The following is a 14,546-nucleotide window of genomic DNA, read 5'->3' on the forward strand; positions in this document are numbered from 1 at the left end:
CCCATTTTCCTTCCCTGGTTTATCAAGCTTGATAATAGTTTATCAAATAGAGTTTGAGCTCCCTGCTGCGGACACTGACACAGGCAAGGCTGGGGTCACGAGGCCTGGTTCCAGTAGCAGCATGAATTCCCATAACTAGCAGAGTCTGGAGGCGATGAGTTGCTTTCTAGTATCAACAGCAGCATATTCTCCTGAAGTCTCGTCACAAGCTTTAACTAGAGCTTTCGTAAGCAAGTTGGGTGTATGCAACTATGCAAAGAAAATGCAGGGCCCCTTTCAATAGCCTTTGAGACCATAAATTAGTAAACAGTCATTTGCATATTTGTATATAAGTGGTTATAACATGTCAACTAATAGTATATAGTAATGGTTCTCAGCCCTGGCCCTGCATTTTATTTCATTAGTCATTTCTCTGCTCGAACACACCCAGCTAATCTCAGGAGGGTTAACAGTGATGGCTCAGTGGTCCCGGGTCCAAGGGCAAGGCCCTTACCCCTCTCTACTCAAGGGGCGCAATAGCTTGGCTGACCTTGCACTCTGACCCCAGCTATCCAAGCCGTGATATGCAAAGAAAAGCGTCTCAGTGTACTGTGCAAGCATATACACTATATGGACAAAAGTATTGGGACACCATTCATTGTTTGTTTTGAAATCAAGGATATTACTGAAGAGATTTTTTTTTCCCTGCTTTTGTCGGAGTATGTGTCTCTACTGGCCATGGAAGGCTTTCTACTAGATTTTGGATCATCACTGTGAGGATTTGATTGCATTCAGCCACAGGAGCGTTGGTGGGGTTAGGATGTTGGATGATTACCATCCTACCCCACCCCTAGCTCATCCCTAAAATATTGGATGGAGTACCATTATTCCACTGCCCTTTATATCATACCCCCCCCCCATAATATAGTTATGCTATATTATATTGACAGTGCTTATCTAAATAATCTAGACAAGCTATGTTTGTCAGCAAGGGGTGCGATTTAAAGCTATTTAAAGTAGCTGAGAAGGGGTGTCCACAAACATTTGGACATGTAACGTATTTTGAAAGTATACACGACAGTCCAGTCTGTAGACTTGCGTCCGGTCTGCAGGTTAGAGCTCGTGGCGCCCCCAGCGGTTGCTCCCTGCGCTGCACCCAACAACCTCCTCCTGGGCGATGACGTAGCGGCTAGTGTGGCCGCTACAGCGGCGCGATTTAAGAGCAGCGAGAAGGAGCGGAGGGAGAGACCCACAGAGGGAGAGCGCGAGAGGGGCTGAGAGGAAAGCAGGGCTTTCGGGGACAAATTTACGGAGCCAACGGTCGGGTTGGCTGGGATGGAGCCGAGCGTTTTCACTCTGACTAGTGAATGCAGCGTTTTCGCAGCGTGTGTATCGTCCTAACTGCGCTTCGCGTGCGTTTCGCTGAGAGCCGCGTGAACGCTCCGTCCTCACGCGCCGAGCCGTTAACGCAACGTTAGCTAGCTAGCCTGCTGGGCTAGCCGCTGCTGCTAAAGCTTGGCTACCTATGCTAGCTAGCTGGCCTCGCCGCTCCGCTGAAGAAGGGAAAGAAAGGGGAGATACGCGGGGGGTTTTTTTCTTTCTTGAGTGTTGAATTAGCTTAAAAACTGTGACATTTTCTGCTTTTCACATGAACTAGTCTTCCCGGTCGGCTTGGGTGTATTTTTTTTAACTGTTTATCGACGGTAAATGTCCACGGTAACGGAAAGTCGACGGAGAGCGTAGCCAGCTTTGTGTTTTTTTACTGTACAAAAGCTGTTTTTTTTAATTAGCTTAACGAGGCTTTACGGCTGGTTTACTCCACCCGTGGTGTGGCTGTCCTCGCCGACTTTTAGACGGTGTTTATACCTCGTCTAAATACCCAGACGAGCAGCTATATCTAATTTCCCCTGAAATTTTAGCTTATATTTATTTCAAAATTCGCGCTGATCTGCTCAACACACTTCCAGCAGTCTTAGATAAATGTAGTCTATGCTATTTTTTTTTCTAAGACCATTTCTATTGAACTCTTCATAGCCTCACTTGGCTCAAGAATCATTTTCTGGTTCTTTTTATTATTATTTTTATTATTATTATTATTATTATTATTATTTTCTCACTCGCGCTTCCCCTCATTTTCTCATTTTTTGCGGTCAGGCCAGTCCTCCAGCCTCCATGTCCTCTCCACAGACTGCCTAGCTAGCTATCCCAACATTTTTCACCGAGCCTGAAGGAACTGCCTGTGCCTCTCTCTCTTTTTTGTGTTGCAAGTCCCTTACTCCCTACGAGTAGACCCCCTCACCCGTGTGCATTGGTCGTGGGCCTGGGGTACAAGCTTAAACTCCGTCGCAAGATTCTTGGTTTTATTTTTTAATCTTCCTTCCGCACCAAAACGGCGAGGTTTCTCTGAGGAAAGCATGGACGATCAGACCCGCATGCTGGGTCTGGCGGGACTCGGCGCCCTGCCCCAGGCCGACGTCGGCGACCCGGACGCCGCTAGGAAGCAGCAGGCTCTCGGTCAGCCGCAGCAGGACATAGGGGACATCCTCCAGCAGATCATGGCCATCACGGACGAGAGTCTGGACGAGGCTCAGGCACGGTAAGGAGAGGGCTGGTTGTATTTGGTCGTTTTGCTACTTTACGGAGTTGTTGTTGATGTTTTTTTTGTGTGTGATTTTAATGCCAGTCTTATAGTCCACTCGCCTTGGTGCATTTGAGCTGGGAAAGTTGGTTTAACTTGATCCTTAAAGGCCTGAACGTGGCCTACATGTGAGTTTCTTGGTAGTAACAGAATAATAAGCTGTGGATTTGCGTGGTTATCAGATTTGATAGCAAGTTTCTTGGATTTTAATCATAATCACTGCATATTGCATGTTGAGCAGAAAGACAAAAGAGCTGCTTGGTTTTGAGTTTTTCTCCCAACATGGAACAAAGCAAAGCTCCTAACTTCAAAATGTATACCGTGGTGATGGAGGAGGAGGAGGAGGAGGAGGAGGAGAAGGAGAAGGAGGAGGAGGAGAAGAAGGAGGAGGAGGAGGGGGTTCAGTTGTTGGCCCTACTTCCCTAAAACAAGGTTTAAATCAACAAGAATATGGAGGAGAAAAAAGGGTCAGCAGCCAGTGTTGTGCTGAAGCATCCAGGGCTGGTTGTGAAGAGCACACATGCCCTGGAAAAGCCGTTTGGCCGACCAAACCGTGGTCCCCGGTAGATAAATGAATGTGATTAATCTGCTCCCTCGTCATTAGCATAGCTAATCAGGCAGCTCTTAATTAAGCCATCGCCGTCGAGGGTTTGCTGAGGTGCAGGCCTCAAATGCTTGGCTCTTCATTGGAGAGATTTCAGCACCCGTAGTGGCCTGCACGTATCGACTGGTGGTCTCATCGATCTCCCCGTGTATGTGAGGATGTTCTCAGGGGTCGTCCACGATTGTGAAGATGGAGGTGGTGGTGGAGAGGGGGGGGGGTTCTCGGTTGTGCGCTATGGGGAAGTTGAACCCTACAGAAATCGCCACCACGCTTTCGGACGAAGGATTGTGGGCTGCTCTGCGATGTGTCATTAGCTCGTGATTTTCCACCAAACCACTTGACCACCTGGTTCTCTTAATTAATTCACTTCTTTCAACCCCCCTCCATCCCCTCCATCCATCCCTCCCTCCCTGGTGTTCATCCTTTTCATTGTGTGCAGGGCGCAATCAATTCTCCTATAATGTGTACGCGAGTGCAGCTGTCCGCAAATCGAGTTTCTATTAATGAGATTGGGGAGGGGGGTTACACGGGCAGTTTATGAACACAGGGATATTGCTTTCTACGAGTGGATTACGAGTTAAAGGTTTTTAACCAGGCCGTGATGCCCATTGTCTGGCTTTGATTGCATGTTTTTGCTTGCAAGTTCACTTTTTTTTTAAGGTTTCTCTGCATTTTCTACACACAGGCCGCGTCCCAATTGCATACCAGTTAGCTATACTAACTAGTTACTGAGTACGTAGTATGCAGTTCAGTGCCAAAGTTGAGTATACGCAAAAATCCAAAAAAAATGTCTGTTTTTGAGATTGTGGAGTTTAGATGGGCGCTATTGTGCCACAATGCAAAGCGAAACAGAACAGGAGGAGTGACTTAACCCGTACTTTCAGGCTGTATTTATCAAGCCCCGTATTTGGACTAAGCTAACTTGGCTTTTCATAGAAATATAAAGCAACCAGACTGTGTACAAATGAGCCTGATTGTAGTTTAGCTGTGATAAAGCTATAGCAGATCTTCACTGCAAAATGCCAGCTTTACAGGAGAATGGGTAAACCTTCTTAACTTTCAGAGGAAGTCAAAGGAAAGTGCGCTTCTGTTGCTCTATTCATCATGAAACCTTGACCCGTTATAAAGAACGATCCTCAAAGATTCACATCATGTCAAAAAGTGGAAAACTGGAGATGCAAGGTATTTTGTACGATATGTGAGAACTTAGTCTCTCTCAAGTTAGCCAGCACGGGGCTGCAGCTCATCTGGTTGTTTCCGAATAGGCTTTGCAAATGTTCCAGAGCTTTGGCTCTGTCGCAGAAATTACAGTGCGACACATCTGCAGCGTTTTGTTAAAAATGCCACAGCCGCACAGATGAAATTGGAAAGGGTCCCGATTGTCCGTATCCAACTGGCGTGACCTTTGTTTCCACTCAGAAGTGAAATAACAAGTTAAATGAAAAGCGGGTTGTGAACATACTTTTTTTTTGGCATAATAGTGTGTCTGGCTGTAACAGGCCGTACAAGCTGAGGGCAGGCTTCCTCCCAGAACTCTGTCAGTGGTGGTAGGACTTGCATTTCCTGCATGAAACAACCATTTTTTTTTTTAAAGAAGCAAGTTTGCTACGCACATTTAATCCACTGTCCTATACGAGAAAAGCTTGTCTTCAAATACATGAAGAATTTACTTACAATCCATACATAACCCAGCTGATCTGGTTTATACAAGGACTGGAATAAAACTACAAGAAAGTAGTCCTGATATAGGAGACCTGGTGGCATGTACTTTAACAAAGACTGTGTCCAAAGTAGACGCTACTTCAACCCAAGTAGTTGTTTTTCCAGCTTAAATACGTCAGGTTAAGCTCATCTGTAATAATTGCTAGGTTTCGTAGGTGTGCTGAGCAAGGACAGTATACCCTAGATATATACTGTAGATGCCTGTATACTATACCAGTATTTACGGTGTAGTGTATGTTACTCCTTACAGCCCGGTCCAGTATGTGATTACCATCATCTACAGTGCACCAAACTACTGGGTCACGTGACGGACAGTTCCCTCCGTGTTTCCATCCGATCTGCCTGAAATAACCACGGTGGGAAGCAGTATATCACAAAGATAGCTCTGATAGCCAACATAATGCATCATTCAGGTGTCTCTGGTGTACTGGAGAAATTGATGTTGTTCTCAAACTGCATACTACTAATTACTCTTGGGCACGATCAGTATGAGCTTGTTTGCTGTGAAATTAGTTTGTGGCTCAAGTGGTGTTATTCAAACGATGCTTCCAAGCATGGCTTCTGGGTGTGTACTGTTGTAAAGGAGAGTGGACGGTGTGGTAAAATGTTATGTTACGAATTGTATTATGATATTTCACAATGCACATGTACTTGTCACAGTATTTTGGTATTTTAGTAGTCGCTGATTTGATTGATTTAACTGCTATTCAAATACTATCTCATACTTTGTACAGTGATTTTTTTTTTTTTAAAGCAGAATTTGGGGCACTGTGTCCACTTAAACAGGACAAATGACATTGTATTATGACATTGTATTATGACATTGTATTATTTGTATTATTCACAGTGTCCTATAATTATTGTTCTAGTCAAGGTCCACTTAATTAGTATTAATTTAATGTTTATTTTTGAGCCAGGTGTGTTGGAACGGGTGGTAGATGTCCAGGAACAGGGTTTGAAAGCCTAGACCAGGAAAGGAAAAGCAGTTTGCTCAGGACTTTCTGCTTGTAATCCAGGACCTTTGGACAATGACTGCCAATAAATGAAATTAAACTATGAAATCCTATTTGTTCTATTTGATTTGGCCTTTTATGTTAAACTGCAGTCGTACCACTAGCCTATAATGTGCTGGGGGTAGGGTAGGAAAAACAGAAGCGCTACCTTTTATTGTAAGTGAATCTCAGTGTTGATTTCTTTTTTTAGTGATGATGACAATAACAGTCAGTGCATTGTTATATATAATGGTTAGCAAAGTTTCTAGAAGAGTCAGGGATGTTTAGTGCAATGGAAAATTTTGGACGAGTCAGTTCTAGAAATAGCAGAAAAAACTGTTTGTCCAGGGGGGCTGGGGCAGGAGGGAAAATATTGCTTGAAATCATTGCCATATGTTCTCACTAGAATCAGCTAACATTGCTGTGACGGCCTGCGACTTAAACATAATTTACTCTCTGTTATTAGCGTACTACAGGGGAGTCCTCAGGAGCAAGCAGTGGTTTCTTCTTTCATCTGAATTGTAGATCATTTTTGGTCAAAACTGCTTGGTTGTTTTATTGAATTCTCCCCTGATAAAAGTTAAAGAAACCTTTTGGTGCATGTTTTTGTCTGAACTTGCAACGGCCAGAAAGGCTACTTGGACTTGATAAATGGTCAGTGCTAAGTGCTGCTTAGCAGGCCGGATGTGAATCTTATTGCATGATTTTTTTTTTTCTCTTTACCCTATCAAATTGTTACGAGATGGGGGAGAGAGAGGGAGCAGACCTTTTACTGGCTGATGTCTGAGAAGCAAATCAATTAAAACTTCAAGCAAAAGTTGGATCAGTTGAATTCCCAGCAATTGCTAAAGATGTGTGTCAATGATTCCTTCACTACTGTTTCCACTGTTGTGAGTTGAGCATCAAGACAGCATCATTAGAGACCGACCCAACTAAGGTTGACGATGTAAACGATGTCAATGACACAAATACCAAGCTGGTATCAGAGACCTGCATTCACCTGATACAACCACGTACTCTCAAGTCTACTATTCTTGGCTCACTGCGGAGTTTCACCCTCTGACTCACACAGCCATTGCATGGTGGGTTGGGTTGTAATATTACTGGGGCGGTGGAAGGCGATGCCGGTGCACTCCGTCCCGGCTGCTCCCAACCTTTCACCTTGTTGCCCTGTGTCCAGATGCTGGCAAGAGGAGGGACCAACCGAGTGGGGTGGAAGAGGTGACCCCACAGAGGGAGGGGGAGCTGGGGGGGGCACAGCAGGGGGTGCCCTGCCGCTCAACTTCCAGCACAGGTCAGTATGGGACTGCATGTGCACCCCCCCCACCCACCCCCACCCCCGCTCATACCTTCTATGCCAATGGCAACCACTCATTTCTTTTTGGGAGAAAGAAAACCCAAACACGCACTCCCCCTGTGGCCCGGGTTTTGTATGTTAGGGTGTCTTGTATATATTTATTTCATGCACATTTGAGGTTGTCTGCATGTAAAAATAGAAGTCTTAACTGATATACACTTAGCTGTACGGTTCGGTTCACACCGAGGCTTAGACATCACGGTTCAGTACAACAGGGAAAAAAAGCTGCAAACCTGCCCCAAATGCATGAGGCTAGGTTTCATTTATTTGAACAGACAGTTGTGCAAGTTACTGTGTCTTCCACCTCGTGTCATATAGTCCCCCTCGAGGTTGTTGGTACAGCGTGTAGTGTATTAAGCAGTAATATGTAAATAATGAACATATAGTCACGCATAGGTCATATTTTTATGTAGGGATAGAAATGGGTAACATTTGGCTACAAAACTGAAAAACGTCTGATGTGTTATAAAAGTACAAAAACTGTATTTAAACATAAGCCCAAACCTCCCATAGTAAAGAGGAAACCCCCTCTTGCTGATTTGAAAAAAGCATGCAGGTTTTCTGGCTCCTGTGTGTCATTTGCACTCGCCGTAGTCAGACGCCAATCAACTTGATCTAAGCTTATCAGGCCATTTTGCTAACTTACTGATGGTTTACAGCTTAGGATTTCTGGCTAGAGCTTGCACTTGCAAATGGTGTGGGACAAATACATACGTACCATTTAAACCCCTATGTAGTTGTATTTTATCTGTCACAGAAACCCCTCTCCCCATCATTCTGTCACAAGCAGTTAAGCTGTCTTTCATTATCATTCGTCATTGAACAAAGTTTTTGGATTTTACATGTTTATATTGTTATAGGTGATTGCTAAAATCATTTGACCTACTTTATTCTTTTAATGACTTTCACATTACGTTGTTTGTCTCTTAAGTATGAGCTTATCTATAATGTTTTGGCACTTTGCTATTAATGTTGGCTTGGTAAGTTCATTTGATATATTAATTGTAATAGGAGTAAAGAATATGCAAAAAAAATACTAAGTAGGATTTGTTAGGCATTGTAGACTAAAAGGTGTAAAGGATATACTAAGGGTAAATTTGTTAGATGCCTCCTCCCTTTAGACCTCATTATTTTCTATTCTTATGGACAAAAAAACCCATCAGGTTTTAAAAACAAACCCTCATGTCTTTAATGATATCTTTCCCACCGAGTTCAAAACTGCCAGACTGTGATGCTGTGAACATTTTTCTGTTTTGTACGAATGCTTTAAAATCAGACTGACCAATCAGAGCTCTGTTTTTGTGGTTGCAGAACAAACAAATGAGCTTCAAATCGTGCTTTAAGTACTTTACAGCAACTTTATGTAGGCATTTTTTAGTTCTTTAAATTAGTCTAGGTGCATCCTAGTCTGTTCATGTCCACAGAGAAGTCACTTGTGTGGAGGAAGGAAATTAAATAGAGTAAAAGCAGACAGGGATCAGAGGAAAAAGAAAGAATGGACATTTTTGAGGGCTGTGGCATTTTTAACCCTGTTTATAGAGCACCTAAGGCAAAAGACACGTCAGACTGGTGTGGGTTTCATTACGTTAAATATCGCATCAGTTTATTTCATCCAAACAAATTGTACTTTGTGTGAATAAGCGAAAGCGGATAAGCGGAAATGATATGATAACTGAAATGATAAAAGAAATAAGTATGAAGACATGCTAACTGAGCAGTTGCACTGTCACAGCCAGTGCTTTGTACAACATAATGTTAACCAAAGCAGATATTTCGTCTATATTCAGAACATAGCACAAAATAGTGTGGGCTTAACGGGTGAAATGAGGATCTTTGATGAAACAAACGAAACACTGGTCTGATATTCTGGCATGGTATGAATTAACTGGCTGTCAATGGAGAGTCCTGAAATCCTGTAGCCTATGACTGGGCAGTCTTAATCTGAGAAGCTCTCACACAATTCTTATTTTACACAGATTTAAATATAATCTGTGTCCGTGGTTGACAAGCCTTAGGATAACTGGCTCTCTCACACGTTACTGGCATAACACATAAACACATACATGCTAAAAGATGCTGATCCAGTAAACAGCACTGTAATGCAGCACTGTTTGAAATTATTGTGCATAAGCCTCATAATGAGACTGAGCTCTGGTACCGATTATAATGCTGTTCGTAATCAATGGCATGGGAAGAACTTGCTTCCGACAGAAGTGCTACATTATTTCACAAGGAAAACGAGAGCGTGCATTCGCCTGAGCTTGTTGAACAGATTTCCGCCAAGCCGACCAACATGGCAATAACTGGCGATAATATTATAAAACGTTAAGTTATTGCTCCTGGAACATCTGGTTTATTTTCTTTCTTCTATCGTAAGTGAAGGTTCCTTCTGCAGAGCCGTCTACAAACCTGACCGAAATGAATTTTGCTTATCGGAGGCCACATTACAATGATGAGCTGCTTGTGTTGCTTTGTATCTTCTCTGCGTAGACCACTCTCGGAGTGTAAAGAGGAGGTGGGAAGAGCACTGGAGGGGAGATGGTGCTTAAACAGCCTCTCCCTGAAGACAAATTAGGACTATGCTTCATTTAACTGTAGAGAGGCTGAAGGACTACTACAGTTGGCTCTATAGCTAGGTTATAACTGAGATCAGATTAAATCACTCGGCTTTCAAGGCATGTGATGTCAGTAATGCCTTTGCATTGCAGCTGGTTTGAGGATTTGAGCTGAATCATTTATTACGTTGTGTGGGGATTTCACAAATTCCCTTTGGATTTATGAATGAGGATCTGATCAATTATAACTGCTAGGGGTTCGTCTGCATGAGTACTTTGAGTTTCTCTTTTAAAAATAACACTCATCCAGTGTTATGTGCTGCAGTATGCTGCAGTATACAAAGACTGTATTTCTGTACACCAATTGTGTCACTCTTGAGGTGTATGCTCTTCGCAGTATGTGTCTGTGACCGTATGAACCTCTATTTGGGTAGTTCTGGAGTGAATGCAGAGCCTGAACAGAGTTGTACTGATGTGTGCTCTCTCTCTTTCTCTTTCCTGCAGGAAACACGCCCTGAACTGTCACAGAATGAAGCCTGCGCTCTTCAGTGTGCTCTGTGAGATCAAAGAGAAGACTGGTAAGTTATGCGCTTGTTTCAACTCTACTAGACTCTTGTGCAAGTTTTCTGGAGGTGTCACTCCACTCTCAATTCAGTCTCAACTAGGCAACTAACACCCTCCAGTACATCTCTTCCAGTTAAGATTGATCATATGGAACAGCAGAGGCTCAACAGATGTCCAAATGTAATTTGTCTTATCCCAATCTGGTCTATTCTTGGTTTTCCTTGTCACACTTTTGTCATGGTGTGGTAACAACAGATTCAGATTCTGTATGATGGCAAGTGTGTCACATAGAAGTACTGGAAATATCGAACAGTTCACGGTACATGAGCCAAGTCACACTTTCAGCATTGATTGAACGCTCTCGTCACCGGAACTTAGTCTTCATTCACGTTGATGATCTTAGTCCAGAGCGCTGTCTTCTCATTTTTTTTTTTCCTCATGCGGTACCTCACTCAGCTGTCCGGGGGCTCCTCTGCTTTCTCTTTCCAGGAAAGATATCCAGTCATCATGTTGCGATTAGCTGTGATTTTTGGACTGCAATTACGTGTCTCCAAAACGGATTGCATAGATAATTTAAAATTATTTTTATTAAGATTTCCCAGTCATTACCAGCTTGTGTGGTTAAAACTGAAAAGAGAGAGTCAGTGCTAACATCAACTGCTTTGCAGTTTGTACACTGACTTACACATCATGGATTTTCTATCAGATATTAAGGCTTGAATCTTTCAGAAGTATGACGATTCATAAGCTTAAGGCGTTTGCCAGTCTTGCAAAATCTTTATCTTTATACAGTGCTGTGCAAATTAGAATGAAGAAGCTCCTTTGGTTGGTAAATCAGTGCTTAATGATGATTTAACAAATTTCACAAGATCGCAACTATTCAAATATTGTACTGTGTTACTTTTTACTGTTCACCTGCACATATTTTAATGTAATCTGAGTTTTTACAGTACAAAACTCTCTGATTGCTGACATACGTGGTTTTAAATAATGTGCCTAGGTGCCTAGAACATGTGCACTGTACATTCTTTATATTTTATTTTCCCAGTTCCTCTCTGTGAGAGTCCTCTGTGAAGCATGTCCATGTTGAATCACAGTGTAAAAACGTTGAGCGGGCACCAGTTTACGGCGATCTGTCAATAACCCGGCCTTGCTTTCCCCTAATTGGATGCAAGAAACGGGTCGGCTGGAGGAAAGGGGGGGTGGATGAGGGGGGTTGTCCCTGTTGCCAGGGCAACCTGCTGTCTTATTTACCTAATGTCATTCACTTTGATTTTCACATTTAGCCTGCCAGCTGAGAGTGGGCCTAGGAGAGAGACACAGCACTGAAAGCGAGGCACAAAAGCCTATAGGGGACACACAGACCATATAGAGGGCAGAAAATCTTTTTTTGTATATAGCATAAATGTTATGGCAGAAAGGAAGCAGTTCAGTAGTTGTGAAATAAGCCATTTCCATACCTAGTATAACTGTAGTATAAAGGCCGGATTACTTTAGGTTATAGGCCTGATAAATAATTACTGTAGTACACGGGTGCCGTAGTATATTGGAGGAGGGGTGGGTTTAGTATGTAGGCTGATTGTCAGTATGACTATATAAATTACATTATGACACATGGTGACGCATGGTAGGATTGGAGTGCTATAGTGTATATGGTTAAGAGGTAGGCCTGTATCGGTGACTAAGGTCCTCTTATTCGAATAACCATCACAACACAATAAATGTACATTTTAGTGAATGCTGTGTGTGTGTATGCGGTGAATTGTTCTGTTTGAATTTTTCTGGTAATAAAGGAAGAAATGCAAATGTCAAGCAGTCTACCATCTGAGGCTGCTTAGCTTAGCCAAGAAAACAAAGCTGCTGTCCGGCTTTGGTTAACATAAAATAAATCAATAAATGAACGGCAGGTTTTTTCCGTCACTGGGGGATGCTACTATGGTAACTGGCTGTACCCTGGCAATCCGTCACTGGGCCAAGGCCTAGTGCTGTAGTATTTACATTGACATTTTACACTGATGTGCTCTGGTCTTCGTTGTTCTGGATCTTAAACAGTGAGTGCAATAGTTAATGTGCTGGAGTGCTGTAGTCTGTAGATTGGAGCACTGTTGTGGACAGGTCTGCACTCCTGGTGGACCATTCACAATATTTTGCGACATGGGGACATATTTCAGTGTTGTGCGTGCAGTGCTGTAGTACATAGGCTGAAAAACTGTAGTGCACATAGGATAAAGTAGAGTAGTATATAAGCTGAAGAATTGTAGTACTTACTCTGAAGTACTGCACTATATATTCTGGAGTGCTGTAGAGTGTATACAGTATTTATGTACAGCATACATTTTGGCTGGGGTGCTGTAGATAGGTTGGAGTACTATAGCCTATAGGCTACTTTGGTCACTTAAATTGCGCTCTGTTTGGCTTTTAGCATTTAGCATTTAATATTGCATTAATACACCCACTTCCACTTAGTAAAGACTTGTAATTAATTAGGTGGGTCCGGTGTGGTTAGGACCAGGGTTGCTGTAAATGTGGGTGCAGTAGTTGGTATATAGGCTGGTGTGGTGAAGTTAGTATTTAGACTGGTGTGCTGTAGCCTATAGGCTGGGGTACTGTATTTGGTGTCCAGACGGTTATATGGTAGTCTGTTGGCTAAGATAATGTGATTTAGTATATAGACTAGACTAGGGTACTGTAGTGAATAGGTTAAGGTACTGTTGTGTATAGTCTAAGGTACTGTTGTATATAAACTGGGGTACTGTAGTGTGTAGTCTAAGGTACTGTTGTATATAAACTGGGGTACTGTAGTGTATAGTCTAAGGTACCGTTGTGCATAAACTGGGGTACTGTAGTGTATAGTCTAAGGTACTGTTGTATATAAACTGGGGTACTGTAGTGTATAGTCTAAGGTACTGTTGTATATAAACTGGGGTACTGTAGTGTATAGTCTAAGGTACTGTTGTGCATAAACTGGGGTACTGTAGTGTATAGTCTAAGGTACTGTTGTATATAAACTGGGGTACTGTAGTGTATAGTCTAAGTTACTGTTGTATATAAACTGGGGTACTGTAGTGTATAGTCTAAGGTACTGTTGTATATAAACTGGGGTACTGTAGTGTATAGTCTAAGGTACTGTTGTATATAAACTGGGGTACTGTAGTGTATAGTCTAAGGTACTGTTGTATATAAACTGGGGTACTGTAGTGTATAGTCTAAGGTACTGTTGTATATAAACTGGGGTACTGTAGTGTATAGTCTAAGGTACTGTTGTATATAAACTGGGGTACTGTAGTGTATAGTCTAAGGTACTGTTGTGCATAAACTGGGGTACTGTAGTGTATAGTCTAAGGTACTGTTGTGCATAAACTGGGGTACTGTAGTGTATAGTCTGAGGTCCTGTTGTGTATAGACTAGGGTACTGTAGTGTGTAGTCTAGGGTACTGTAGTGTGTAGTCTAAGGTACTGTTGTGCATAAACTGGGGTACTGTAGTGTATAGTCTGAGGTCCTGTTGTGTATAGACTAGGGTACTGTAGTGTGTAGTCTAGGGTACTGTAGTGTGTAGTCTAAGGTACCGTTGTATATAAACTGGGGTACTGTAGTGTATAGTCTAAGGTGCTGTTGTGTATAGACTAGGGTACTGTAGTGTGTAGTCTAGGGTACTGTAGTGTGTAGTCTAAGGTACCGTTGTATATAAACTGGGGTACTGTAGTGTATAGTCTAAGGTGCTGTTGTGTATAGACTAGGGTGCTGTAGTTAGTAAATAGACTGGTGTACTGTAGTCTATAGGCTGGTGGTTTGTGCAGTGTCCTTCACACCTCCTCAGCACTCAGCAGGAGTTCTTTGGCTCGTCCTAGCTCTATGCCTGACCTGGGTCTTTCTTGCAACTTTTGGACCCCATACTGTTTTTAGTCCTGGCTCTGGAATGTGAATGAAACCAGGCGTTCTCGTTTACTTACTGAGAGAGCTTTTATAACAGCACTCATCAGCTCACCCTCTCTCTCGCTCTCTCTCTCTCACTCTCTCTTTCTGTCTCTTTCTTGTTAACTCACCCAATCTTTTTGCACACACTCTCTCTCTGGCTTTCCCTCTCTTAGTCTCTCTCTTTCAGTTATTGCTTGCTCTCTCTCTCTGTTACTGTCG

The 14,546-nt window shown here is 42.7% G+C and overlaps 1 protein-coding gene across 4 annotated transcripts in view; it reads left to right on the forward strand.

The window, feature by feature from the left end:
• Positions 1–1,188: 1,188 nt before the first annotated feature.
• Positions 1,189–14,546, forward strand: part of pbx4 (pre-B-cell leukemia transcription factor 4) — a 35,523-nt gene continuing 22,165 nt past the window's right edge. The window contains exons 1-3 of one of the 4 annotated variants that reach the window (XM_072675265.1): positions 1,189–2,575; positions 7,116–7,229; positions 10,352–10,425. In XM_072675265.1, the coding sequence (XP_072531366.1) occupies positions 2,394–2,575; positions 7,116–7,229; positions 10,352–10,425 (370 nt within the window). In that variant the 5' untranslated portion in view covers positions 1,189–2,393. The remainder of the gene's footprint in view (positions 2,576–7,115; positions 7,230–10,351; positions 10,426–14,546) is intronic. The other 3 variants (XM_072675263.1, XM_072675266.1, XM_072675264.1) reach the window with 3 other exon arrangements.

The sequence above is a fragment of the Salminus brasiliensis genome, chromosome 3 (assembly GCF_030463535.1).
Source record: "Salminus brasiliensis chromosome 3, fSalBra1.hap2, whole genome shotgun sequence".
Lineage (NCBI taxonomy): Eukaryota > Metazoa > Chordata > Actinopteri > Characiformes > Bryconidae > Salminus > Salminus brasiliensis.